The sequence below is a fragment of the Pseudorca crassidens genome, chromosome 16 (genome assembly GCF_039906515.1).
Source record: "Pseudorca crassidens isolate mPseCra1 chromosome 16, mPseCra1.hap1, whole genome shotgun sequence".
NCBI classification, from domain to species: Eukaryota; Metazoa; Chordata; class Mammalia; order Artiodactyla; family Delphinidae; genus Pseudorca; species Pseudorca crassidens.
Window position 1 is genome coordinate 60,589,570 of NC_090311.1, and position 27,869 is coordinate 60,617,438.

Consider the following 27,869-nt stretch of genomic DNA (forward strand, 5'->3'; position numbering starts at 1 on the left):
ACTAGATCTACTGGAGAACGGACTTGAGGATATGGGGAGGGGGAAGGGTGAGCTGTGACAAAGCGAGAGAGAGGCATGGACGCATATACACTACCAAACGTAAGGTAGATAGCTAGTGGGAAGCAGCCGCATAGCACAGGGACATCAGCTCGGTGCTTTGTGGCCACCTAGAGGGATGGGGTAGGGAGGGTGGGAGGGAGGGAGATGCAAGAGGGAAGAGCTATGGGAACATATGTATATGTATAACGGATTCACTTTGTTATAAAGCAGAAACTAACACACCACTGTAAAGCAATTATACCCCAATAAAGATGTTAAAAAAAAAAAAATACAGCTCTGAGCACTTACCACTGGCGAGGAGCCCAGCATTGCATCCTCCTGGGCCCCTTCGGCCAGCAAGAGCACACGAGTGCCGCCCTACAGGAGAGGGCTGGATTCCAGCCTCACCAATGCGGGTGGTGGTACTGACATTTCCTACTTTCCCAGACTCCTGGAAGTGGGTTTAACCATCGTCCAGGCTGCAGGGGCTGAGAGTGGGGGGCTCTAATAGTGCTGTCCCACAGAGCCCCTTCTCTCTGAGACCAGGACTTGAAAGAGGAGAAAGATATTGCCAGCGGTGTCAGTGCTGGGTGGGGTGCAAGAGCAGAGGACTAGAGGGTGTGTGTGTGTGTGTGAGAGCATCCTGCAGACATCTAGGGTGCAGGGACTAAGAGAGGCTGGGGCCTGGGTGAGAGGAGTACTAATGATTTCCTGTGGGACACACTACCTGGTGTTACACACACACACACGTGTGTGTGTCCTAGTGTAGGGGTGTGCCAAGCCTGCTGGGTACTCCTGCACCTGCCACACATGTGTGTGCACATGCACAAGGGTGTTGCAGGCTCTGGAATCTACAGTCAAGCCTGCCCCAACTCACTCACCTAGCTCTTTACAAAAGTTACATGTCATCCATCCGTCCATCTATTCATTCATTCAGTCAGTCAGTCATTCCGCTACTGGGAGTGCCAGGACCCGGGCTGGGCTGGAGGACGTCAGGTACAAGCCTCTGCTGGTGGGAGAGGGCTGATACAATCTATGATGATGATGATAATATCGCGCTAAGTTAGACGCAGATGTACTTCTCAGGCTTTACAACAATACTAATCCTCTGCAAAGAGTAATGGGGGAGAGAAGAAAAGGCTTCAAACGGGCGATCAAGTGGCGCTGACTCTTGGCATACTGACTGGCTCCCCCACCTACAAGGCCAGCCGGGTGCGAGTCAGCGGGAAGCCCCTCCCGCGGGGGCCCTTGGAGAGGCAGCGCTTCAGCCTTGGCCGCCCGGGGGCGCTGTGGGCCCCTGGGAGCGGGCGGCTCTCGGGCTGCCGGCCGCGCTCACTTGCTCTGCGCTCACTCGCGCGGAGGTTTCCCCGCCGGCCGCGTCCCGTCCGCTCCCTGCGAACCAGCAGTGCCCCCTGCGCGCCCCCGGGCTCCGCTCCGGCCCGGCTGTGCCAGACGCAGCTCTGCCCGACGGCGACATGGGCGTCCCCCCAGTCCCGGAGGCTGGCAGCTGGCGCCGGGGGCCTGTGCTCCTCGCCTTCTTCCTGGCTGCCTCCCGAGGTAAGGTCGGCGGAGCCTGGGTGCTAGGGAGGAGCAACGGGAGAGCACAGCGGGGCAGGGTGGGGGGTCCCAGGTCGGATGGGGGCGCCCTGGGAGCCCCCTTCAGCCTGCCGTGACCCCAGCCCGCGGCAGGGAGGCCGCTAGGACGGCTTGGCAGGGGCGGCGGCTCTCTGCCAAGTGCCCTGGCTGGGTGGTGGGCACGCGTGTATGCCGACAGCTGCCCAAGCAGCTGCCTGTCCAGCCCTTCCCGACCCAGAGAGCCCAGGCACGAGTACCTGCTGCAGCACAGGACATAAACACGGTGGAGACAGCCCAGTGTGTTCTAGTGGATGCCACTGGCTTTTGACACCTGTGGCATCTCCCTGCACCACCCCAGGACCCCAGGGTCTCACGAGGCGCCAAGGTTGTATACTCTCAGCCAGTGTCCCGTACCCTGGTGACACTCTTGCTTGAGCCTTGGTGGGCACTCGTCAGTGCAGGCACTGGTCCACAGCTGGACATGGGTGCCCTCTGGTCCTTATCCTGAGGGTCTGATGGCTGAGAGCTGAGTGGTCAGCTGATTCCCAGCATCGTAGCAAATCTGCAGCCCAGGGACTGGTGTAGGGCCGGCACTGGGGAGAATGTGGGACATTGCCCAGCTTGGCTGTGAGCCCCTCCTAGGTCCTTGGATAACTTATAGCATCTTTCGGGCCTCAGTTTCCTCAGCTCAAACACAGAAGCCATACACAGGGAGGTGTCACTTTCCCCTTCCAAAGTCCAGACTGTCACGACTCTAGGTGGTATCCTGGTCAGGACACAGGGGCTCCTTGAGTGGGGGGCAAAGGGCCCGGGACCCACAGCCTGGCCCCTGCTTCTTGCCTGTCCGGGACTGAAGCAGCTGGATCTTGAGGGAAGAGGGGGCCGGCAGGCAGCGTATGGAACTAAACTTTAAACTTTTCCCCTGGGAAGGCTCAGGGAAAGTGTGAGTCAGCAGGGAGTCAGAGGGAGGCAGGAGGGAGGTGGGGAGCTTGGCAAGGGACCCAGTGGGTGAGTCAGAAGAGGAGGAAGGGGAAGACAGGGTAAGAGCAAGAGGAGGGTTCTGAGAGAACCTGGAAAACGCCTCAGAAACTGGGGAGCCTGCAGGCAGCATGGTATCTCAGCGCTGGGAGGCTGGCCTGGGCCTCCTATAAAGAGGAGGGAGCCCACACCCCACAGACAGAGATGCCTAAGCCCTGAACTGGATGCTCCCCAGGAAGAGCCAAAGCAGGTGGGGGAGCAGTCTCGGCACCAAGGCCATGGCTCATGGCAGACAGGGCTTCCCAAAGGAGCAGTGGATGGTGGCAGGCAGGACCGGCCAGCATCCCACCCACTACAGACCGCCTGCCCTGCCCCCTCCTTTCCAAGTGACCCCAAGAGGCCCTTCCGTTTTCTTACCCCTACCCTGTCCTCCTCTGGCTGAGCTGCTCTCTGTTCAGCAGCCCCAGTTTGGGAAACTGAGTTCCAGAGAACTAGGGCATAGAGAGCCAGCTTTCACAGAGCCAGTAGCAGAGAGGCTCAGAGCCCCTCACTCCGTATTGTCTCTTCAGCCAGGAGGCTCCACTCCCAGAGGTCCTGGCTACTTCAGCAGCTTGGTGCTCCATCTCTCCCTGGGCCCAGCTCAAGGAGATGGTTAGGGTTTGAGTCAGGAGAATTCTCTTAGTTTTGAACTACTCTGGGACTCAGTATTCCTAACTGTAATACGGGCGTGCTAATGAATATTCATGCTGCTACCCAGTACAGTGTGCAAGAAGGGGGATAAGAGACGGGGAGGCCTGGTTGCAGGCATGGTCCGGAGGGTGTCTGAGTTGGAAAGACGTGCTCACCGGCCTGCTGAGGTGCCGGGTGGCCCTGGGCAGGACTGCTCACTGTCAAAGCCTTGATGCTGTGGGAAGGTGAGATGGAGGCGGCTAGTGCAGACCTGTTTGTTCTCTAGCTCTTGGGGCTGGGCCAGCACCATGGAGAATGGTGGTGGTGATAATGGCGCACAGCAGCCTAGGAAAAGTTGCAGATACCCCTTTCCTGGGCCTGACCCAGGTTGAAATGGGTGGAGGGAGGCACCTAGGGAGCCAGGACCCAGCAGACCCCAAGGGTGGCAGAGCCTCTTCTTCCCCTATTGGCCTTCCCAGGACCTGTGGAAGTTACTGTCCCTGCCATGTCCTTACAGGCTGACCCAAGAGTCCCAAACTCTGGGACTAGCCCATGGAGGTGCACTGGGGCTGGGGAGGTGAGAGCCCTTCTTCCCCTGTATGGTAAGCAGGGTTGCAGGGCCTTGTTGAGTAACCCAATGGTGCAAGCCTCTGACGCAGCAATGATCGGCTCTTAGGAAATCCACAGTCCGCTGCCCAGAGGCCCTGAGGTGGAGCGAAGCAGGCTTGAGGCCAGCCCACGGGCATAAGGGAGCCTCTACCCAACGTCAGGGGTACGCAGCGATACTGGGGAGCCCCTTGCTGAGCTGGGCTGGTTGCTCTCTCTTTCCCCCAAGTAGGGCAAAGGTTCCCTCTGGGGCCTGACCTCCGTAGGAGAGGGTGGCCCAGGTGGGTGGTACACCGCTGGAAGGCCACCTCCCTATATGCACACACATATGGGTCTTAGGCCCAAGCAGACAGAGGGAAAGAAGAGAGGAAGAAAGGGGTCCTTCGTGCCCATCGGGTATACTGGCCGTGACCCCTCACCAGCACTGGCCAAGCCCCAAAGACTGAGTTTGAGGTGCCAGGTTTTAAGCCAACCGTTCATCCAGGAGCAGTCTGGCCTCACCAGGGAGCTGCTGTGAAGCTTCTGATGGACCCTTGGATCCCCTTAGCAGCAGCGCAGGCATGACCAAGGCCTTCCTGATGCCATCCTGTGTGAGAATGGAAGGGACCTGGAGTTGTGTGCCCTGCATGCCAGGGCTTCCCGTTCAACCCTGTCACTTAACGGTCTGGCTTGGGGAGTCAATCAGAGCTCCGTTCAAATCCCAAGATGGTCCTTTCCTGCTCTGTCACTTTGCACAAGTTACTCAGCATCCGTGAGCGAGTTCTATCATCTCTCCCATAGGGATGACGACAGCACCTCCCTCAGAGGGCTGCTGTGAATATTCGGTGCACACGTGACACAGAGCCTGGCATAACATAGCGCCTGGCGCCTGGTGAGCTCTGGCTGTGTAGTATTATTCTGCCTCTTGGCTTTTGGAGGCCACACGCCATTGGTTTACCATCTTAGCTCCTTGCTTCCTGCAGGGTCCGGTAGAGCGCCCAGAGCATGGGAAGGCATTGACCGGTTTCACTGGGACAGGACTCTCTAGAATCCTGGAGGTCTGAAGTGCTGGGCCCAGCCCTCCGTAGCACCTCTACGCACTTACAGTCTGTAATGCCCATGGAGGTGCCTGTACATTCTCCTCTTAAAGTGCTCCAGAGATGGGGACTTTGCCACTTCAAGGCAAGCCGGGCTCAGGGTTTCCTTGTCTTATTGGGGTCTTTCTTGCCACTGAGCTTAACATTCATCCTGTTGACTTCGGCTGACCATCCCCAGAGAGAAAGACAATGGCCACCACTGTGTCCATCAGTAACTCAGTAATGAAGTTGCTCTGCTCCTGACCGAGCCAGCCTAGTCCCTCAGCCTTTCTACATAGGATCTTACTTCCCATGGGGACCGGGGGTCAAGCCCTGTCTCTGCTGTTCACTTACTGTGGGACCACAAACACACACGCCGCCTTTATCTGAAGCCTGGGAAGGCTAGGTAACTGGGTCTCGGCAACGCTGACCACTCACTTCGCAAGGGTAATCCCATGATGGTGTTTCCCGACCTTCAGTCCATTTGTTCACCACTTTGGGGATTTCTCCAGTGTCTGCCCATCATCATATGTACCCTCTTTAAATCTACTCATTCTTTGACTTAAGTAAATAGATTTTAAAAGGAAACTTTGTATCACTGCCATAAATGGAAAGCCAGTGTCACTTGCCATAAATAGAACAAAATCATAAAAGTACATAATAGGAAAACCAAATAAGGTAAATTCTAGTTGGAAACTATAGCCTGGGGAAGGCTCCAAGCCTGCTGTACCTTGCAGGAAAAAGAAAAAAAAAAGAAGAGCTTAGCACATAATAGAGATGTTTTGAAGACACACTGGCATCAAACTGGGACTTTCTCTTTGATGTAATCAGGACTGAAAGAGAATCGAAAAGGGAATAACCTTCTCTCTATGTGATTCAGTGTTATTTAATGCCATAAAACTGAAAGTAAAACTACCTGTGCTGTAGATGCCGTCAGCTCCTCTCCATTGAAAAAGAAAACTCACCACTGTGAGGAGTGGCGGCTGGGGGCAGGGGACAGTTCAGCTCTCCTGGAAGAAGGGAGAGATGACAGTGCTCATCCTAAGAGGCCAGGACAGGGTCAGAAGGCCTTTCTGGGCTTCTTCCAGGCCCAAATTCTCCCAGCCCCCGTTGCCTTCCCCAAATAAATACGGTGGCTCTAGCTGGGTCCTCTCATGCTGGGACCAACAGGCTGTCCCAACAACTACGGAGAGAGTGGGAGAGGGAGCCTGCAGCCTCACTGGCCAGGGCAGCCTGTCCATCTGCAAGAAGGAGGTGGGGCCTCTGGTCAATCCCTGGCTATTTCTACACCCCAGACCTCTGGAGCGAGACGACCTGGGTTCAAATCCTGGCACCACCACTTGCTATTCATGAGACTCTGTACAAGTTACTTAACCTCTCTGTGCTTCAGTTTCCTGATCTGTAAAGTGGAGACGATATCAGTACCTACCTTATAGGGAGGGAGGATTCAATAAGCAACTCCATATAAAAGTGATTAGAATGAGGCCTGGCACAGAGTTAAGAGCCTCCTACTATACCATTACCACCGAGCCTCTTGCACTGAGGGTGGGGCACAAAGCGATTTGAATCTGAACCTTAGGAAGTCTTCACAGCACAGGATCTTGAGGGTAGCTGGCTGGAGCTGGTAGTCTGGGCTACATACAATGTCCTCAGGGAGGGCCTGGGAGAGCTGAGGAACGAGCCATCCAGAGACACATCCACTGGTGCGGCTCTGGCCAACCGCCCAGGCCCTCCCTGGGGAGGTGTGCTGGCCAACAGCCTCCAGCCCCAGATGCACTGATGCTTTCCCAATGTGCTGGAAGTGCCGCTTCCTCCGATAGAGCCTGGCTTCCCCTTCCCAGACTCCTTGGTCCAATGTGAATGGACACTTCCTGCAGGAGCAGGTATCAATAAACACATCTGAGATGCCCTTTGTCCTCACTGGCCACGGAGCCCCATGGACGGACCTGCCGGCTCCGGGCCCTCAGCCCTTTGTCCCGGAGGTACTTCCTGGAGCTTAGCACTGGAATCAGGACCAGTCCTGATTGGTCCTTGCCTCTTGCCCTCTGTGCTCTCCATCTTGATAAAGACAGAGCCTAGCCTTTCCTTATACCCTCCATGGACTGTCCTGGAGGACAGGGTCTGGCAGGGAGCTGGAGACGAGGTCCATGTCAGTCTGGGGCCCCCTCTGAGGGCGAGGGCCTGGCCTTCTGCATCTAGCACAGGGCCAGCAATAGCAGGCCATCAGTAACTGTTTGCTTACAGCCCCTAGCAGCTGGACAGAGTCCAGCTCTTTGGGTGGGGCCTCCCAGGCCTGACCAATCAAGCCAGGGGCCCACCTCCAAAGGCTGGGGCGTTGCCTTGGCGACTGTGGAGTAAGCTCATGCCGGGTCAGGGTAAATACACAGGCCTGTCTACACCCACGCACACCCATCCCATGCACACCCACAGGGTTTCACGAGGTGAGAGCTTATGGGCGGAAAGAGGTCACAAAAAACTAGCATCCTGAGATGAAGCTGAACAAGGACTCCTTTCCCCTACACGGGAGCTTTCACAAGAGGCTGAGCCCCTCTGCGGCTGAGGGTCCCACTGCTAGAAAGTGGCAGCAGCAGGGCTAAATTCTGAGCGGAAGTCCCTTAGGGAACTCTGCACCCCCACGGCCTTTCTGCCTTGGGCCTGGCTCATGTTGGGACCTTAGTAAATATTTGTGGAATGAAAGAATGATGTTTTCGGTTTGGGTCTGAGGCAGAGCAAGGCTGGCTGCGTGGAGAGCACAGACGTCAACTGGAGGTCAGTTTACTCGCTGAGTAGCTGGAGGATGAGGTTTCAGCCCCGCCCGCTGGAGGGGTGGAGGGCTCTTGCTGCCTGTAGTGCTGGCTTGTCCAAGGTGTGGGTCTCAGTGCAGCCACGTAGGGCTGTGTGGCCTTGGGCAAATCGCTTGACTTCTGATTTGATTTCCTCATCTTTAAAATGGGGATAATGAGACCTACATCAGGGGCGTCATGAGACTTAAACGAGTATAAAGTGCTCAGCAAGTCCTAACATGTAAGAGGGGCTCATAAATGCCCGTGATCACCTTTGTAGCCCATTCTTGCCTCCTTCCTCTGCCCTAAGACAGACTTTCTCACCTGCCACAGGGTTTCAGAGCTGGAAGGGGCTTAGGAATGTGGGGAGTCTCTCCAGATAGGAGGAAGAAAGGGAGGCCCAGAGAAGGATGGAACCTGCCCAAAGGCACACAGTAAGGGCAGGGCTAAGTGGGGTTTGGGGCCCAGGGATCTGCCTGCCCAGGCCAGAGTTTGAATCCTGAGACCTCACATTTCCCAGGATCACAGCATTCTTCCTCCAGGTGTTTCTGCCATCTTACCCAGCAGCAGGTGGGGGCTGGGTGGGGGGGATGCAGGGCCCCAAGAGCAGCACAATGATGGATGGTTCCCACATGGGCACAGGCTCAGCCCAGGGCTGGGGGCCTTTTCCTGTCCCACATGCTCTCGGCCACCCTGGAGCCAGGGGCCTTCCTCCCCAGTCTCCGACAATGCCCCAGGTGTCCAGAAGGATCTGCCCCTGACAATAAGCAACATCCTCCCGCCAAATAATTATACTTCCAGCTGGGCTATTTCTCGCCCCCCGATAACACGTGCGCATGCGCAGTCACGGAAGGCATGGGGCATGTGCGCTATTTTCCCTAACGCCGTGCCTCCTAAGGACAGGCTGCCCGTGGGCCTTGTCCTGGCTGCAGTCTCAGACACCACAAACAAGATGTTTTCTCTCCCCCCAGGACAAAACCTGTAGATGCCCGGCCCACTCCCGTCTGGCCCTTTTGCTCAAACTGAATCCTCTCACCCACGCCCAAACCTGAAGCCCAGGGTAGCCTCTCCTTTTTCTAAAAGGGGAAGAGGTCCCTCTGGGGCGTGCGGGGTGTAAGGGATTGAGCAATGCCCCCTCCCCAACTCTGTCTCTGAACCCCAGTTCTGTGTGTCCCCCCTGTGGGTCTTCAACGAAATCGCTCCTCGGGCTGAAAATCCCCTCTCCACTGCTTCCTGGGCAATTCTGCAGTCATTGACACCACTGCTTGGACTCAGGGGGCTCTGGGCCTGACGTCCTGCTGGAGGCCCTGGGCTGGTGCCCCACTGGAGGCCCTGCTGCTTGCTCCCGTCCTGCCCACACCTACCCCGCCCACAAGCTAACCTCAGTCTTGCCACATCTTGGCCCCAACCCATCCACACCTCTGTCCACTCAGCATTCCCCGCCCTGCTCAGCTCTGTGCTCCACTTCTTGCGTCTGCCTCTGCCCACCCCAGACCTGCGGCCCTGGCCTCTACTGAGCCAGCTTCCCCGTGGCCCCCAAGGTGTGTGTGCTCCTGCAAATGCTGCTGGATGTGGATTCGGCTCTCACCCTTGGCGATAGTTCTGGGGCTGAAGATAATGTTGGGAAAAGGGGAAACCAGTTACCAGCTGGGAGAGATGCTGCTGGGAGCTGCCCTGTGGCCTGCTGGGGAAAGGGGGAGTAGAGGGCAGAAATAATCCAGGGTCCACTCTCTGGGTGGGTTTTTATTCTCCCTTAGAGGATCCTTTCTGTAGCTACTCCCCACTTCCATTTACTGGCACCACCAAAATTTGGCAGTCAGGCTTCCACCGGGGGCCTTGGGAGGATCATTTCCTCTCTGAGCCTGAGGGTTTCAACTGTAGAACAGTGGGCTTGGGGAGTAGAAGCCCTCCCTGGTTACACCAAGAAGCCACACTCATGGATCAGAAACTCAGATGCCCACGGGACATTTATGGTGAGGGAATGCGGCGGGCCAGGTGGGAAGTTAGGGAGTAAGTAGGAGGGACCGCAGCAGCTAGAACACCAGTGTCCCGTCTAAACGGAGGCTGCTGCTCAGATCCAGCGGGTGGCTGCCTCGTAGGGGAGCTGCTTTAGCGTTAATTTACTGACTCTCAAAGAGAAGCTACAAGTCAGAATTTTCATATCAAATTCCCGATCTTTAAATTTTGGTGATCTCAAAAAGAAAAAAAAAAGAGTGAAATACTTTGAGGATCAAATAGCATATGTTTGAAGGCTGAGTATGGCCGGTAGGCTGCCAGTTTCTGCAATTTTTTTCTTTCAAACAGAGTCTAAGTGCCTAAGTTTAATTTTGACTCTAGTACTTATTTGCTACGTGAACTTCGGTGAGTTACTTAACATCTCTGTGCCTCTGTCTCCTTATTGGTGAAACAGGAAGGAAAAGAACACCTGCCTTACTGGGTTGTTAGACATGTCCATGCTATTCCTTCTGCTAGTTCTAACTAGATCCTGCTTTACCTGAAGCCCCCATGCTCTAGGTTCTGAGTTTATACCCTCTGGAACGTCAGGCAAACCACTTTCCCTTTCTGGGCTTCTATATTTCCGCTGGAAAGGGAGACCAGCATCTCGCTAAAGAAGTTCTGAAATCCCTGCTTACCTTGGCAATGACTTTGCAAAAATCTGGGGCTCCCAGACATGGCTCCCTCTCACATGTGGGTGCTGTAAGTGGGAGGCTCTGGTGTGTGTCTGTCCTGTTTACCTTCTGGGGCTTAAAACTCCACCCTTGCAGACATATCCTTTGGGGCCGTGGCTTTGCTGCCTCCTCACACTGTGCTTTAAATATGCAGGCAGGCCAAGGTCGGACCACAGCTGTTACCAGTCATTCACACCTTAGTGGGAGAGAATCTCAATCTGGCTTCTCCATTCTATCGTGCAGGATGTTTTTCACTCTTAATGTCCTAACGTCTCTTGAATTGCAGAAATGAGTTAGAGACCTATCTTTCCCAGGTATCAAGCACCAACCTTCAGAGCATCTCACGTAAATTATCTGTAATTCCGCCTCAACTCCGGCAGGTAGCTGTTCCACTTCTATGTTTTACAGTGAGGGGTCTGAGGCTCAGGGTCTATGTAACTCTCAGCTGTTGGACTCCAATGCAAGGTGGGCTAATTCCAAAGCTACCCCAGGCTGCCCTTCTCCTGACTGGGCCAGGCTTTCAGCTCTGCCAGGTGAGGGGAGAGGGGGATGGGCTGTAAAATAGGGAAGGGGCATCTGGAGGAAGAAGTCGTGTTGTTATCCTGGGTTCAGGCAACGGCCATGGAAAAGACATAGCCATTTTGATCCTGTACACATTTACAGGGTCCTCCTTCCCTGTCTGCCCACAACAGCCCCTGATTTTAGCCAATTAAAATCAAAATATCACTAATGTCTAATAACTATAGCTATCCCTCCTATGTCTGCAGGGGGCATGAGAGCTCACCTCTCGCGTTCTCCTCTTTTCGTCATCCTGTCCTCTCATAAGCCTCTTGTAGCTAATATTTTCCTCACTGCACACATGAGGGAACTGAGGCTCATAGCTAGACAGAATTTTCTGTTTTGAAGGGCCAGCGCTTTGGGGGGTGAACCTGGTTAAATGCTGGGAGGCTGGGGTAGGGTAAAGAGGACCGGGGCATGGCTTCATTTGCTTATTGAAAACAAAATGAACTAGAAAATATTTCTAAGAAGACTGGGTGGCAGGCAGGTGCCTGGATGAGACGACCTTTTCTGCGTTGCCTGTCCTTGACCCTTGGACACCTTGGGTTTTCCTGCTTCCCTACCACCTTCCACTTGCTGGAATCCTCTCTGTCCGTCTACCCCAAAGACCCTCCTTCCTTTAAGAAGTCTCCTGACCACCCCCAGGAAGGTCGTGTCCTCTTTTCTCCAAGTTCCCTGAAGGCTGGTACGGGTTTGCCCTTTAGCCTATGGGGTTATTTTGTCAAGAGGCAGGACTTGTCTACCCAGCTAGGCCATAAGCCCCTCCAGGTGAGCTGTAGCACCTGGCACAGGCCTCACGCAGGTAGACGCTCTGTTAGGGCTCATGGAGGAGGAAACGTGAAGGCAAGGCCAGCCCCGGGAGCCGCTGGCCCCCAGAGGGGCAGTCAAGGGCCAAGCGCTGCTTTTCCCAGACAGCCTTCCTCTCCACACCCTGCTTCCCACCCGACGGCACTGGGCATGGAAGCTGGAAGTGCCAGGGGCCAGGTGTGGGCAGAGCCGTGGTGCCTGCAGTAGGGGGATGGGAGCCGGGGCTGGAGCACATGTGCCCCCCGGGAGAGGGACACGCGCTGGCCGGGTCCAGTCTGCTGCCTGCCTGGAGTCTCTCCTGTGCCTCACCCAGCTACACCTGGAGAAGCTCCTGTGGCTCCTGCCGCACAGCCTGGGGCGGAGCCGGGTTCGTGAACTAAAGAAGAAGCTGAGGCTTGGGGAGGTCAGCTGACTTGCCTGGAGCTTGTGGCTGGGGAACCCGCATCTTTGAAGCCCCAGACCAAGGTTCTTCCCTACTCTGGGGGCACTGGGAGTGGTGCCGGCTCAGGCGGGTGACAAGCTCTCGTCTCTCTGAGCAGGTCTGGTGGCAGCATTCAAGGTCGCCACGCCGTATTCCCTGTATGTGTGTCCCGAGGGACAGAACGTCACTCTCACCTGCAGACTCTTGGGCCCCCTGGCCAAAGGGCACGACGTGACCTTCTACAAGACCTGGTACCGCAGCTCACGAGGTGAGGTGCAGGCCTGCTCGGAGCGCCGGCCCATCCGCAACCTCACGTTCCAGGACCTTCACCTGCACCACGGCGGCCACCAGGCCAACTCCAGCCAGGATCTGGCCCAGCGCCATGGGCTGGAGTCAGCCTCTGACCACCATGGCAACTTCACCATCACCATGCGCAACCTGACCCTGCTGGACGGCGGCCTCTACTGCTGCCTGGTGGTGGAGATCAGGCACCGCCACTCGGAGCAGCGGCTCTACGGAGCCATGGAACTGCAGGTGCAGAGAGGTGAGGGCTGCCTCTGCGGGACAGCTGGGGATGGTGCCTGTGCTTGTCTGGGAGGGGGAGCAGAGAGGAGGACGGCGTGGCTGCGGGGTGGCGCTGTGCATCTGATGGTGCGACACTGTGCCGGAGGCTGTGTGATTCAGTATGGGCGGTGCTGGCACTACAGGGGTGGCACGGTGTGTGGAGCTGTGTGCGTGTCTCTCTGGGTAGCTGGGTGTGATGGACGGAAGGGCGTACGTGGCTCTGTTTATGACAGTGGGACTTTTTAACGGGAGGGGGTGTATGAACTTGGGCTGGGAGTGTGACTGCTCACCACGGTTCCACGGCTCACACCTGGGGTGTCAGGAGAGAGTGTACGTGTACGTGTGTGTGTGTGTGTGTGTGTGTGTGTGTGTGTGTGTGTGTGTGTCTAGGTGAGAAGGCAAGGGGTGGTAGAGTAGATAGACGTGTGGGTATGGGCAGGTATCGACATGCCCCGAGGGTGTCATGTGTCATGACAATGGGCAGGGCATGCCTGGCTGTGCAGTGAAAATATGCCTCCGTGTGTGCATGTGTGTGTGTGTGCGTGTGTGTGCATGCGTGCGTGCGTGTGTGTGTGCGTGTGTGTGTGTATGCGTGTGTGTGCGCACAGCTGGGCCAATGTTGCCAAGGGGACACTAGCCTGAGTACCTGTGACGGGGGGTGGGGCATGCCAGCCTGGACAAGTCTTCCTGGTCTCCTGGGTCTGATACCCACGTAATGACCTTTTCTCTGCTCCCACAGGCGAAGAAGCACCATCCAAGTGCACTGTGTACCCGCCCTCCTCCAAGGAGAGTGAAAGTAAGGAACCAGCTTCTTGGCTCTTCTGGGTTCTCTGTTCTCCTCTGTCCTCATCCTGGACCCAGACCTCATTCTGAACTCTGACCTCATCACCCCAAGCCCACGGAACCCCCATTCCTCCTCCTTTGCTGCTGCCTCTCCCTTTTGTTTCCTCCTTCACCTGAGCCACTGGGCTGCAGCCCCCAGAAGCCCATGTCCCTTCCAAGGCCCAAAGCCTGAGGAAGGTGGCTCCTGGAGTCCCAGCTCCTGACTCTCTGAGTGGGGCTGTGCCCTGGCAGCGACCTTTTGGCCAAGTGACCTCGCGACAGGTACTGGGTGCCACAGGCTGCCGAGCTTGCTTTCAGTGGGCACGGCTCCTGCACAGTAGCCCTCTGCCACAGGCGAAGGTTGGAGCGCTGTGGTGGGGGTCCTCCTGGCTTGGACTCAACTATTTAAAATCTCCTTGTTCTCTGTGGGGAGGTAGGAAGGAGAGGCTCAGGAAGGGGAACAGAACTACCTTTTCTAGAGCTCCTACTATGTGCCAGGACTGTGCTAAGTCCTTCCAAGTACTGGTATCTCAGTGGCTTCTTATAAGAACCCTGTGAAATAGGTGTCACCAACTTCACTTTACCTGCATGGAAAGGGAGGCCCAGAGAGGTGACATAACTGCCTCAGTTCACACAGATGACAAGGGAAGTGCAGCTAGGACTGTGCTCACGTCACCTTTTTCCCACGTCGGGGTAGGAGACTGGACACACAGTGTGGTGGGTGTCAGTCAGCCCCCTGGTATTTGCCCAGAGGTGCCCTACAGGGGACGGGGGCACGGCTTCAAGAGGTGCCCGGGTCTTCCCTGGTGGCGCAGTGGTTGAGAATCCGCCTGCCGATGCAGGGGACACGGGTTCAAGCCCTGGTCCAGGAAGATCCCACGTGCCGCGGAGCAACTAAACCCGTGCACCACAACTACTGAGCCTGAGCTCTAGAGCCCGCGAGCCACAACTACTGAGCCCGTGAGCCACAACTACTGAAGCCTGCATGCCTAGGGCCCATGCTCTCCAACAAGAGAAGCCACCGCAATAAGCCCACGCACCGCAACGAAGAGTAGCCCCCGCTCACCACAAGTAGAGAAAGCCCGCACGCAGCAACGAAGACCCAATGCAGCCAAAAATAAATAAATTAAATTAAAAAAAAAAAAAAAAAAAAAGAGGTGCCTGGGCACTAGGAGGCCAGGCGAGAATGCCCAGCAGCTTGGAGACAGCAGGAGGCAAAGGGAGGACATCTTAGGGACACCCCCCCTCTTCTGAGAGGAGGGGTCTTGGCTTCCTCAGCCTTCTCTCTGTTAGTATTTATCAGGCATCCAGTGTGGACCAGCCCCGGCCTAGGCCCTGGAGACACAAAAGTGCAGGCCTCCTCCCTGCCCTCCAGGAGGACATACACCAAAACTGAAGCCAGGAATGGGAACAGCTCAGCTACGGCCCTGGCCAAGGCCCCACTCAAAGGCTGTGGTGACTTTCTATTCGAACTACTCATTTTTTTTGAAGCAACAAATGGACCAGCCAGGAATAAAATTAGAACGCACAGTTGGGTCTGAGTTAGACCCACACGGAACCAAGAACAAGCCCCTCTTCCTGCACACCGCAGAGCTCGTGTGTGGCCTCGGTACCAAGCCGCTGCCCCTCCTCACTTCCTCCACTGGCAGCTCCCTGGGGAGGGTGGAAAGGCGGCCCCCCACCCCGAGCAGCCCCTCCCTTCCCATGCAGCAGCCTCATGACTGTGTGCGCACACGTGTGCTGTGCACAGGACAGGGTGAGCCTCACGTGGTGGGGTTCCTGAGTGTTTACTTCCCCATCGCCCCTTCCACTCTGAGCAACCCCCTAGTCCCACTTCTGCTCCCGCAGAAACACCTCCGCCACAGCCGCCATTTCACAGATGGAGAAACCAGGGTTCACACGGGTGAAGGGACTTGTTCCCAGTCTCCCAGAGCCAAGAGGAGAAGCCAGAGTGCCTGATTCTCAGTGTGCAAACCCTGCCTGAGCACTGGGGCCTTCCCCTCTGTCAACACTCGTTTCCTGAAAATTAGCTGTATGAGTTAAGTCTTGGAGACAGAGACAAGAGATGCCAGAGGGGATGGTGCTAGAGAAGCCAGGCGTGAAATGGAGAGGGAGTGCAGATCTGGGTCGTTTATCTTGATCTAGACTCGAGAAGCAGCTGCTGGAATTAAGGGAACAGGAGTCACCCGGGAAATCCCAGGAGTCTGGCTGAGGAGCGCCCAAGAGTGAGGCAGAACCTTGAACTTGACTGTTAAGGGTCAGGCTTCCTTTGCCGGGCACCTCTGCTCTCAGGTTTTGACATTTTCCTCCTCTCCAGTTTGCGGGATGTGCAGCTCACTCTGCTCCCTGCTTCCCTGAACTACTATCTACAGGGAATTGGCTAAAGGCCAAAGGGACATGTTTGCTTCTGTCTCGGCATCAAGGGCAGGGGGATAGCGTCAATGATCTCTGGAGTCCCCTTTCGATCCCCCTCCAGGCCCTTGGTTCTGGAGGTCTGCAGACTACAGCTGTGGTGGAGTTTTGGCGCTAAGGCGGAAGTGGTCTCAGATGAAGAGAAACCCGGCTCTGCTTTTGGGTGGGGTGTGCGGGCTTCGGACAGTACTTCAGTTCTCCGGGTATCGTGTGTCCACTGAACAACATGAGCAACTGTGTCCCTTTCCAACTAACAGGGAGGCCCCCTGTGTTATCTAAGGTGCTGAGTCAGGGCTCAAAAACTAAATGCCCGCAGGGCCCGGGAGCTGGTGGGTAGGACAGTAGGGAGGGGTAGAGACTGTGGTGAGCACCCAGCTGCCAGTCTGTACTTGCAGTTCCAACCACCACATGCCAGGAAGGGGGCCCAGGGTTGCCAGAGCCACTGAATTTTCAAGCAAAGTCAGAAGTCCAGAATTTACATGAACTCCCTGAATTTTAAAATGTTGGCAACTAATTAAATAAAAATTAAGTACTGTGTCGGCCATAGTTGCAACCTGAGTCCATTCTAGTGAAAGGCAGTGTGGTAAAGTGGGTAAGAGGACAGATCCTGAAATCAGCCCAGTTGCTTAACCTCCCTGTGCCTTAGTTTTCTCATCTGTAAAATGGAGATGACAGTTACAATCATACTTTCCAGGTTGTTATGAGGCTAAAATGAGGTCCTCTGTGTAAAGAAAGCGCTAAGAACCGTGCCTGGCACGGAGTAAGTGCTGTGTATGTGTTGGCTGCTATTACTTCTAGGCCTGGCTTCCCGTCATCTCATCCATTCCCCTGTGCCAAGGCAGGATGGCGAGTAGATGGCAGCAGCAGTGGACACATATCCTGTTTTCCAACAGTTCGAAACATTTGCCTGGTGACCCATGTGCCTAGTAGGCCGCAGGGCTGACTGCTGGGCACTGCCCTCCACTGCCACTTGCCTTTGGAAAGATCCCAGTCCCTGCTGTAAGACAGGTGCCCCCCAGCCGGTCTTGGTACCTGATCAGTTAATGATGCTTCAGCCAAGCAGCTCTCTGAGTTTCCCTGCTCTGACTGCAGCCCCAGCCTCCTAGCGTTATCTCTGGGGAGGAGGAGGGTAGTTGGTCTATGAAATCTTCTGAATGCTCACAGCAGCTTCAGGTGGCAGGGGAGGTGATGAGAGGAGTGGGGCTGAGGAAGGTGGTACCCAAGGAGCCCAGGAGCCCCGAGTTGCTGGGGGCTGTGGTTTTTCACTGAACCTTCGGAAGGGGGCTGGGCAGCCCATCTCCCTAAGAAGCAACCTCCCCCCCCTCAACACAGCAGGAGGTATGTTTTGCTTTCATCCAGCCCCGTCCCTGGAACCGGGCAGCTCTACTGAACTCCCCCTTCCTCCATAAACACCCTCGGGGTACTACTGGCAGGCCCTGGACAAAGACTCGCTGGGCCCCTCCCATCCCACCCCGCTGTGTAAGGGCCTGGCACACTGCTTGCTGCTCGCCAGGCAGGTGCCTCTGCCGGTGCCTGATCACCTTCTAAGCATGAGTCTGGCTCTGGATGGCTACAGAGCAGGAGCCCCCAACCTCACCCCCAGGTACTGACCACACGTAGCGGGAGGGCTGGGGAGCTGTGGAGAGGCTGTGCTCTGCAGAGGAGCCCACGGTGTCGGAGGGCAACTGGCCCACAGAACTCTCCCCAAACCCTGCCCCCTGGCCCTAGCCTCAACTCCCAGGCCAGGCTGTAAGTAAACCAAGCCCTGATCCCCTAGAGGGGCCGAAGAGAGGGAGTCTTTGCTTGGGGACAGGAGTCGGGTAGAGGCTGGGCCAAGCCACCCACAGCCAGCAGGGAGCTGGACTCAGTGATCACTGACTGACTACACCAAATGCTGCCTAGTACCAGTCTGGAGGAGACCTGCTTTGACGACCAGAAAAGAGCGCTGTGCAGCCGGTTTCTCAGTGCCCACAATAAGGTCCTGTGATGGGGTTCAGAGACACTCAAATGTCTGAATTATAGAACATTTAACTTTCAATACTCTCAAAGTGCAGCCTCGCTAAGATCTGTGGGGAACCTGCTTTAATGTGGAGTCGAACTTGCTTTGTAACAGCACAGCGACTGTTCTTGTACCAGCGGGTACTTCTAAAGCGCCTGAAAACAGCTTGTTCTCTTCTGAGGTCTGAACAAACTCCCTGAAAGCTTGTTTACACCGTCAGGTTGTTCAGCAATACAATGAGATGAAAACAGCCTTTATTCCCAAATAAGTAGTGCAAAGGCAACATTGAGCCCGTTCACCTCCCCAAAGCTCCCTGAAGCCAAGCTGACGCTGTGACGAGGTATCCCAGCCCGTGGCTTTTCTGTCAGAGGGAAGGGCTGAAATTGGGAAGGAAATGCATTTACACTGGTTGTGGTTCTGAGGGCACGTCTTTTCCCAGCCAAACTCCTGGAGTCAGCAGAGGGACTGAAATAAACCAAACCTCCCATGCTGTTGATGGGGTCGTGAAGCAGTACGAGTTTGTTTTAGAGGGCAATTTAGCAATAGCCTCAAAGAAAATACACTTACTCTTTGGCTCAGCACTTTCACTACTAGGGTTTTATGTACGGATGTACTTGCCCAAGTGAGCAAAGATGCCTACACGAGAAGTTCATTGCTGCTTTATTAGTTATGTTGAAAATGGAAGAAACTTACCTACGCACCAGTAGGGGACTGTTTCGATAAATTTTGGGTGAGCCACGTGGTAAAGCCCTAGGCAGAATGAGGTAGATCTCTGCGCCGATACAGAGAGGTGTCTAAGCCGTGCTAAGTGGGCAAAGCAACTGTCCTGTGATCCCATGTATGCTCTGCATGCGGGGAATGTATCTAGACTAAACACAAAAAAACTGCTGACAGGGATTATGTCTTTGGAGGGGACCTGGGTAGAGGGGGAGGAAGAAACTTTTGAATTTTTTTTAACTTGTAAATGTTTTTCTGTGTAATTTCAAAAGTTTAAAAAAAATTTAAATGTTGGACAAGGATTCCCATTTCCCTAGTTCCTGCCCCAAGAGTTTTCCCCGTGAATTGTACATGTGAGATCAGTTCAGAGGCCCCATCCTGGAGCCAAGGAGTCTCTCTGGGGATAAATAGGGCTTTTTATTCATTTATTTTTCATTGGGATAAAACATATATAAAATTTGCCATTTTAACCTTTTTTTTTTTTTTTTTTTTGCGGTACGCAGGCCTCTCACTGCTGTGGCCTCTCCCGTTGTGGAGCACAGGCTCCAGACGCGCAGGCTCAGCAGCCGTGGCTCACGGGCCCAGCCGCTCCGCGGCATGTGGGATCTTCCCGGACCGGGGCACGAACCCGTGTCCCCTGCATTGGCAGGCGGACTCTCAACCACTGAGCTACCAGGGAAGCCCCATTTTAACCACTTTTAAGTGTTTGATTCAGTGACATTAATTATGCTCTCAGTGTTGTGCAATTATCACCACTATCTATTTGCAAAAGTTTTTCATGTCTCGGGCTCCTTCTGACCTTGAACTCTGTGGCGTGAGGTCTGTGAAGGGCCTGCTCTCCCTTTTCAGGGAACAGCCTGTCACCCGTGGTCGAGCTGTTCCCCGTGGGCTGGGATGAGGACCCTTCTCCCTCCCCGCTTGAGCTGCCTCAGCTGTAAGCGCCTGGCCTGCTTTCTGGTGCTCTGGCCCCCCCGGGGTCCCCAGACCTTCTGTGCCTCTGCAAGTCAGTGAGGGTCTGGCTGTGGGGCGTGGGTAAAGGTGGGTCCCCCTGTTGCCAGGCCTTCCCTCTCTGGGCCTCAGTTTCCCCTCAGGAGGTGCAGTGGGAACGGGGCCTCACCTTGGCCGCCTCTGTCCTTTCAGGCATCACGGCTGCTGCCCTGGCTACGAGCGCCTGCATCGTGGGCATCCTCTGCCTCCCCCTCATCCTGCTCCTGGTCTACAAGCAAAGGCAGGTGGCCTCCAACCGCCGTGAGTATCCCTGCCCGCCTGGGCTAGGTGGGTGTGTGAGTGACCTGCCCCAGCCCCCCCCCCCCCCCCCCCCCCAGCCACGGGGATTAGCAAAGGCTAAAGGCAGGCACAATTCTGCTCTTCAAGAGACAGGAGCTGCTACAGGTCTTGCAAGGAGTTGGGCTCAATGGTGGAGAGAGGAGGGGATCCACTAGCCCCTTGGCGCTCAATGAAAACTGTTGAATGAATGAATAATCATACGGAGTAGCTGAAATTGGCTTATAAAAGTGCTACCGCCTGGAGACTGTTTGGGGCCCTGCTTTAATGTATGGGTAGGCTTGTCTTGGTAGCAACTGCTGGGACAAAATGGCCTTTGGATTATCAGAACTGCGAGGGAGCTTAGAGATAACTCGATTCAGCTCTTTCGTTTTACAGGTGAGAAACCTAAGATCAGCAGGGTTAAATAACTAACCCAATGTTATATAACTTAGTAAGCAGAAGAGCTAAGACTCAGACTCAGCGCTTTTCACCTCACGCTTTTCAGGGAATATAGTCCCACCACGTAATAAAAACACTCGTCAGCATGCGCGTCATAGCAGACGACCCCTAACCAGTAGGACTGCTGTGCCAGGTACCACGCCAAGCTTGCTACATACGTTCTCTCACATATTCCTCATAACCCCTCTAAGAGTTTGCTCCTACCATTGGCCCCATGTTACAGCTGAGCAAACTGAGACACAGAGCCGTTCAGTAACTCCCTTAAGGAACCACACAGCGAGTACGTGGTGGAGCCAGCTTTCAAGTTGTGACCACAAATACCTTTTCACCCGTCTCTTTGGGTGACAGTGCACCTTGCCCTTCCTCTGACTCCACCCATGAGCCTCGTCCTGTCTCAGTCTTCCAAGAGCAGGAGGGTGTGGGCCCTCGCTTCGCCTCCCCCACCTCTTCCCCTCTTGTCCTCTGCAGGAAGGCTCTGGCTTACACCTGATTGCCTTCGGCTGGACTGTAACGACTTGACACCCCTCTGTCCCTCTGTCACTGGGTCACTCAGAGGCTGTGGCCACCTCTCCCTTCCTCTCAGGACGCCCTTATTCCTCTCATGAAATCCACCACAGTCTATCTACACAGATACCCTGGGGTTGGCGCCGGGGTGGGGGAGGGTAAAGGGGTTGGAGTAGAAAGAGGAACCCCGGGGGTCAACCAGGGAGAGAAATCATTGCAGAGCTGCCCTCAGCTCCTGCTCGTCTGTGGAGCACTTCCACGGAGGTGGGAAGGGGACGAGGAGGGGGCCACGCTCAGCTAGGCTTGGCTCCCAGCAAAAGAGGTGCTTTCTGTCCCCCTTACTCCAGACCACAGGGCTGTCTCCGTCAGGGAACGGGAACTGGGAAACAAATTCCTGGCAGAGGACGGCGTTGGGTGGAGGAGGTGCACTGCTGACCCTGTTCTGGCGCCTCACAGCCTTCCTTACAGGGCCCCAGGGGGTTGGCCAAGGCTCTGCCCCTGTCCCGGGCTGGAGGAAGGAAAAACAGAGAGGGGACATCCCCAGGCCAGAACACTGTGGGGTGTCCTGAGGACACGGGAAGCCGGGGTCAGCCCCCAGTATCTCCTATTCCACGCACTGGGACACTTGCAGACTGAGGGCTTCGCAGAGGAAGGGACAGATGAGCTGGGTGCTGAAGAATTGCACTGAAAGAAGGCTCAAGGGGGTGCGGTGGGCCGGCTAGGGCTGTTGAGCACATCTTCTGAAACTCTAAACGAGCCCCACTTCTGTGATGGGAAGCCACTTCATAGCACCATTCCCCAGGTTTAATATATGCAGTAACAGGAAGGTATCAATCATCTATCTCCTAATAAAAGTATTTTTGAGGGCTTCCCTGGTGGCGCAGTGGTTGAGAGTCCGCCTGCCGATGCAGGGGACGCGGGTTCGTGCCCCGGTCCGGGAAGATCCCACATGCCACGGAGCGGCTGGGCCCGTGAGCCATGGCCGCTGAGCCTGTGCGTCCGGAGCCTGTGCTCCGCAACGAGAGAGGCCACAACAGTGAGAGGCCCGCGTACCGCAAAAAAAAAAAAAAAAAAAAAGTATTTTTGAGGCCAGTCCTCTGTCCTCTCCACAAAGAAAAAAAAATGACTTGCATGGTCGAAGGCTTAGAGACAGACACAAGAGATGCCAGAGGGGACGATGCTAGAGAAACCAGGTGCGAAATGGAGAGGGAGTGGAGATTCAGGTCATTCTTCTTGATCTAGACTCTGGAGAAGCAGCTGTTGGAATTATGGCAACAGAAGTCACCTGGGACATGCCAGGAGTGTGGCCACAGGGCAGAGGCCGAGTGGCCCAGGGCGGGGCAGCGGGGAGGCAGGTCGGAGACAGAGTGGACGGGAGCGTGTGTGGTGCACTTTGGGCAGGATGATGGCACGGAGCCTGGCACAGAGCCTGGAACAGAAAGTATGCTCGGGAATGAGCCAAACTCAGGAAAAAAGAAAGAGAAAGGGTTGGGAGCACTGAGGAAGGCAGCGTGCTGCGGAGGCCAATGGGTGTTGCAACCTCTCTAGTATCAGGGCCTCGGTGTCCCCAGGGCAGAGGAGAGGATGAGCTGAGGGGACGCAGAAACCCGCACGAAGCCCCACGCAGTCACTCGGTAAACAAGGAGCCATGATTCTGATACCTCAGAGATTTCAGGAACTTGTGTGCAACTTCCCGTGGGTGGTGTTGTGCCCCTCCCCTACCGCTTGTTTCCCCATCGTAATCAGCAGCAAAGCCCGTAAAAGACGAGAAAGATCTGTGGGAGTACGTGGGGAGCTGCAAGAAAGAGGGAAGTTGGGGTCACTGCATCTGGTTGGTGGCCAGTTTGGGGGGTGGGGAACCCGCACAGCGGGGCAGGGTGGCAGCAGCTTGGCTGCAGAGCAGAAGTAGTAGCATGGCTGGAAGTGAGAGGGTCTCAGGCCCCCTGAGTTTCCTCTAAGAGATGTTGCCTTGAAAGCCACCCTATGAGGCAATGCAGAGGGCGGGACAGAGAGGACCAGGAACTCTAATTAGGAGCTGACCTTCCGACACTCCTGCCCAGTAAATCATGGCTGACGACCAGAACGTGACAAATGGCCAAACAGGAAACGGCAAGTTCAGGAGCCAGGCCTTGGGTTGCTCGTGAATGTCTAACATCACCAAGTGAAGACATGGGAGGAATCACTGGCTGCCTTTCGTTTCCTGGCAACAAATGTTGTCCCAGACACTTGTAAAATGCAGCCCAATTTCATTTATCACTGGTCAAAAGGGGCCGCTCACTGGGGCCTCACCTGCTGGGTAGACACGCAGAGCACTGCCTGCCATACGGGCTTCCTGAGTGAACAGAAGTGGGATCCAGGGCTGAGCACGGCCCTGTCCAGGATTGCTCCTGTTCCCCGAGGGACATCGGCCAGTGAGGGCAGGGATGCTGTCTAGGGAAGCCTTCCCTTTGTGACTAGCTTCTCTGTCTGTTTGTCCCTAGGTGCCCAGGAGCTGGTGCGGATGGACAGGTAAGGCCCATGGAGACCTTCCTGAGAACACTGCTAGCAGCTGTGCCACCCCGATTCAGAGTTTGGCAGGCCGTGTCTCTTCCCTGGGCTGTCATCTCTGAAGGGCAGCATCTACACCCAAACTCCTTCTGCAGCAGTTAAGGGGGAGGGGGATCTTTTAGCCAGGACAGACTGATTCTGCCACCCTCACCAGGATCTCTTCCCCTCTCCTCTCTGGTCACTGCTTATACCACGACAGGGCTGAGAACACAGGTGTGGCCTCCCTGGTCCTCTCTGTGCTCTGGGCCAGCTGTCAGGAAGGAGATATTTCTGGGCAGCAGGGCCCCTGTTTAGCTGCCTGGCACAGCTGGTTAGAAGAGCATTTGCCACCTGCCACCGAGGCCTACACATCTGTGCTGATTGGCTGTTTTCCCTGCCACCCCTCACCCAGCAGTCTGAGCTCCAGGATGCTTGGATGAACTACGCACCCACCTTCGGGCCTCAGTGGTCAGCCAGGCCAGGGTGGGGGAGGGGAGGAAGCAGCTGAGCCCAGGCAGACACTGAAACATGCAAAGGAGGCCAGCACATCTGGAGTTGTGGCCCCTCCCTGCAGGGCACCCCAAGGAGAAGGCTGTCAGGCTACAAGGGCAGAGGCTGACCAGGCTCAGATGGAGGCGGCAGGTTGGGGATAGAGTAGAAAGGGAATGTGTGTTGGTGCACTCTGGGCAGGAAGCTGGCATGGAGCCTGGCACGGAGGGCGTGCTTGGGAATGAGCCACATTTAGAAATTTGGCCCCGGTACATGCAACACTAAATTCAGAGCTCCTCCCTGATGTTTGAAAGGGATGATATTCAAGACGGGTCACAGGAAGTCCTGCTAGAATCTTAGAGTTGGAGGGGTCCTCAGAGGTTGTCCCACTCCCAAGCAGGAAGAACGCCTCCCTTCAGCTCAAGACAAGCTGTGGGGACATTCAGTGCTAATGCCATTAACTCTACTGACCAAAGAGAGACTTGTCCCCAGATTCCTGAGGCGCCTCTGACCCTGGGCTTCCTTCCTGGGCCTGGGGCAGATGGTCAGACCACAGGGTGGAGCTGGGGTCAGATGCCCTCAGCTCAGGGCAGGTGGCGAGGGCAGCCCATGGCCTTTTCTCTCTGGCCCTGGATCCTCCCTTCCTGCTAGGAGAGGCTGCTGACGCCTGGGGTGGGAAGGCAGGTGAGGGGAAGGGAGCAGAGAAGGCAGGCAGGCGGGAGGGCAGAGGCCTAGCCCCAGGCAGCACGGATGACCTTCAATTCTGATTCTCTAGCAACAACACTCAAGGAATCGAAAACCCCGGCTTTGAGACCTCTCCACCTTCCCATGGGATGCCAGAGACCAAGCCCAGGCAACCCCTGACGTACATGGCCCGGAGGCAGCCTTCTGAGTCTGGGCGGCATCTGCTCTCTGAGCCCAACACTCCTCTGTCTCCACCAGGCCCCGGGGATGTCTTCTTCCCCTCCCTAGGTAAGTGCTTCTCTTCCCTCACGGCTCTATGGCCCGCAAGGTCATGACCTCTCCATGGCGTGCAGGCCATCAGCCTCACTCCCCGCCCTCCCTGGGGAGTCCTCACAGCCTCAGGGTGTGGGGTTGGGGGGATGAAGGACAGAGGAACCCCCACTTCACTCTGCTTCTCCTTTCCTTTGCAGACCCTGTCCCTGACTCTCCAAACTCTGAGGCCATCTAGACCGGCTGGGGGCCGTGGGCAGTTGTGGCTGGGCCTGGGGCAGGTGCATCTGAGCTAGGGCTGGCCCTCTAAGTGGTCCCTCGGCCTTGGCCCTGGTTTCTTTCCTCCTGCTCTAAGCTCAGACTCTTTGAAATACCCCTGATGGCCAGACCCTCAGCCTCCCTGGATGCTACGTGGCAGAAGGGAGAAGATGTTGGATCGCTCAGCCCTTGTCTCAAGGATGGTGGGGTGCTGGGATCCCGCCGCAGAGACCTGAAATTCACCAGCTACTGATGCCACCTGACCTCCATCTTAGAAGCCCCAGAACTGCCAGCTGTGTGGCAGCCTCTCTCCCGGGACCTAAGCCTTGGGACCTGACAGCAGAGATGGGCACTGGGCAGACTCCCCAGTGCCACCCTCCAGGCATGAGGGACAAGATAGGACAAGATGTGGAGAGACTCCTCCGCACTGTGGTGGACCCAGCTCCCCCATCTCTCCTTAGACTGCTCGTCTGTCAAACCTCTTTGTAACCATGAGGCTCTGGGGCTGGGCCTGCATGACCCTGGGCCATGGGAGCCTTCCCCAGCTGCCTTCTAGCAGCCAACTCTGAGGAGCCGTCAGCAGGTTACACAAATCTGGGGCTCCCACTGCCTGCACTCTGGTCCCCAGGATTCATTGGCCAGAAGCCCCAAAACAGGAAGTATATGCTGCGGCACGGTGGCCACTGTGAGCCAGCTGGCATCTTGGGCAATGGGAACCAGGCCAGAGGTTGCACCACCCACCACAGATGGGAGTGGAGGGGAGAGCCAGGGGCCTGCTGGGAAGGTGAGAGGAGAGGGCTCCACCGCCTGCCCCCTGCGGTCGAGAGAGATGGTGACCACATAATGTACTGCTCAACCTCTGACACTCTTGGGGTGCTATTCAAAACTACTTGTGCAACAGTGCAAAACCTGTGGGTGGATCGTAAGAGCTGGGTTGAAATCCCTACCCTGCTTCCGAGGTGCCTGAGGCCCAGGGAGCCCTCTTCCCCCACCGCCCAGTCTTTGGTCCTCTGTTCCAGTCAATCTGTGCTGAGCCTTCCCTGCAGTGTGATCCTGCCGGGTGGCAGGAGCAGGCGTGTCCCTAGAAAGTCTTATGCCCGCTCTGCTCTGGACCCTCTGCTCCATCTTCTGCTTCAGGGCATGACCCAGGTTTGTTTTTACACACGTATATGAGGGGAATCCTTTGTGGAATTTCGATTAAAGAGTTTTAGAGCATGGAGAGGCGTGGGGGAGGGGTCTCTGTACACTGTGGGGTGAAAACGGGTGGTGGGGCCTGAGAAGGGGAGGAGGAAGTTTGAGCTGGACAGGAGCCCCGGGCACTGCACTGTGGAGGGCGTCATTTCAACTGGGCATTCATCTGCCAGCAGCCTACGCTGGCTCTGCTGAGCCAGGCCTGGGTGCTGAGAGCCAGGGCTTCAGGCCAGGGTTAAGGGCCCAGCAGGCAGGGAGAAGCCCGCCTGGCCTGGTTGGGGATGGGAGTTGGGGTGGGAGAAGGGAACAGCTCGAGGCTCTCCAGCAGCAGTGAGCCCCGGGCCTGCAGTTGAAGCCAGGGAGCCCCTTGGTTGCCTCCTAACGCTCCCTTCTCAGGCCCAAGACCATAGGTCAACGTGGGCCTCTAGCTGTGCCCGGGGGCCTTGAGGAGAAGGTGGGCGCGGGCCTCGGGCCTCAGGACTCTGCACTGACTCCTCCCGTGGCCGGAATGCCAAACCCTGGCTCCTGCTTTGTCCCTGGGGATCTACCCCTCGGTTTCATCTGCTGCTGTGGACTCTTAGTGCCAGCTGCCGCAGAAAGAGGGAGCTATTCTCACAGCTTGTGGGGGCCCAGGGAGCAGGGATGGGTAGGCTGATACCTGCTAGAGGCAGGGCCAGGCTACCCCTAGGGTTGAAGGACAAGCCCATGGACCAGATTCCTCACGCCCCAGCGCAGAAAGAATGCTCCTGCCCAGTGGGGAGGCTGGCCTGGCCCAAACCTCAGCTTCTGACCTCAAGGCAGAGACAACTTCTAAGAAACTGGCTGCCAGACCCTAGGGCCAGCTGCTCTGTGTGGAGGAGGGCGGAGGCCCCGCAGCAGAAAGACACCACACTTCCTCCCCAGCTTCCTCCTGCATGGCCTCGAGTTCTCCTTCTCTGGACCCTTTACTAGTGAACGTATCGCTTCGTGGTTTCCTGTTTTCAGCGAAATTTACTCTGAGCTCCAGGCTCCATCTTCATCCATGACAACACGCCCTGCCCCTAGCAACCCTAAAGGCACCCTCCCTGATGCTGTGGGGAGGGGCAGGGCACTAGGGTATCCCTCTGTGCTCGCCCTAGGGTGGTGGCGCCTCTGGAGATGCCAGCTCTGGTGGCCGGTTCCTACAGGCTCAGTGCCTGTGGGCTGGGGTGCATGGCACGGAATAGGGGAGCGAGAACACGGTGCCTGCCTCCAAGGGGGCTGGGAGGAGCCCTGGGCCTTCTGGGCAGGGTGCAACTGAGGCAGGAAGCTCACGGATCATGGCACTGCCTGAGGCCGTGGGAGGGAAATTTGTGCTTTTAGGCACTAAGTCATTGTTAGGCACTAAGTCATTGTTAAGAGATGTATCAGGAATTCTGGGACCTGTAACCTATCTCCTGATCACATTTAATAAAGATCTCCAGCCTTTATTTCCGTCAAGTGATAAACTAAGGGGATGGAATTGACCCTCTCTGAAAACATACTGCAGAGGCCACTGGATATGCTGCTGTTGGATCAGGCTGGCCCTGC

The 27,869-nt window shown here is 56.0% G+C and overlaps 2 protein-coding genes across 3 annotated transcripts in view; one reads left to right on the forward strand and one right to left on the reverse strand.

Annotated features, from left to right (window-relative positions):
* CDH23 (cadherin related 23) overlaps nucleotides 1-27,869 on the reverse strand; it is a 393,201-nt gene that overhangs the window by 36,273 nt on the left and 329,059 nt on the right. The gene's annotated exons all lie outside the window — the stretch shown is intronic.
* VSIR (V-set immunoregulatory receptor) lies at nucleotides 1,347-27,769 on the forward strand. The gene is made up of 7 exons (XM_067710648.1): nucleotides 1,347-1,596; nucleotides 12,279-12,704; nucleotides 13,464-13,520; nucleotides 19,815-19,922; nucleotides 23,384-23,411; nucleotides 24,694-24,890; nucleotides 25,073-27,769. Exons 1-7 carry the CDS (start codon nucleotides 1,515-1,517, stop codon nucleotides 25,108-25,110), a joined length of 936 nt encoding a protein of 311 aa, XP_067566749.1. The 5' UTR covers nucleotides 1,347-1,514; the 3' UTR covers nucleotides 25,111-27,769.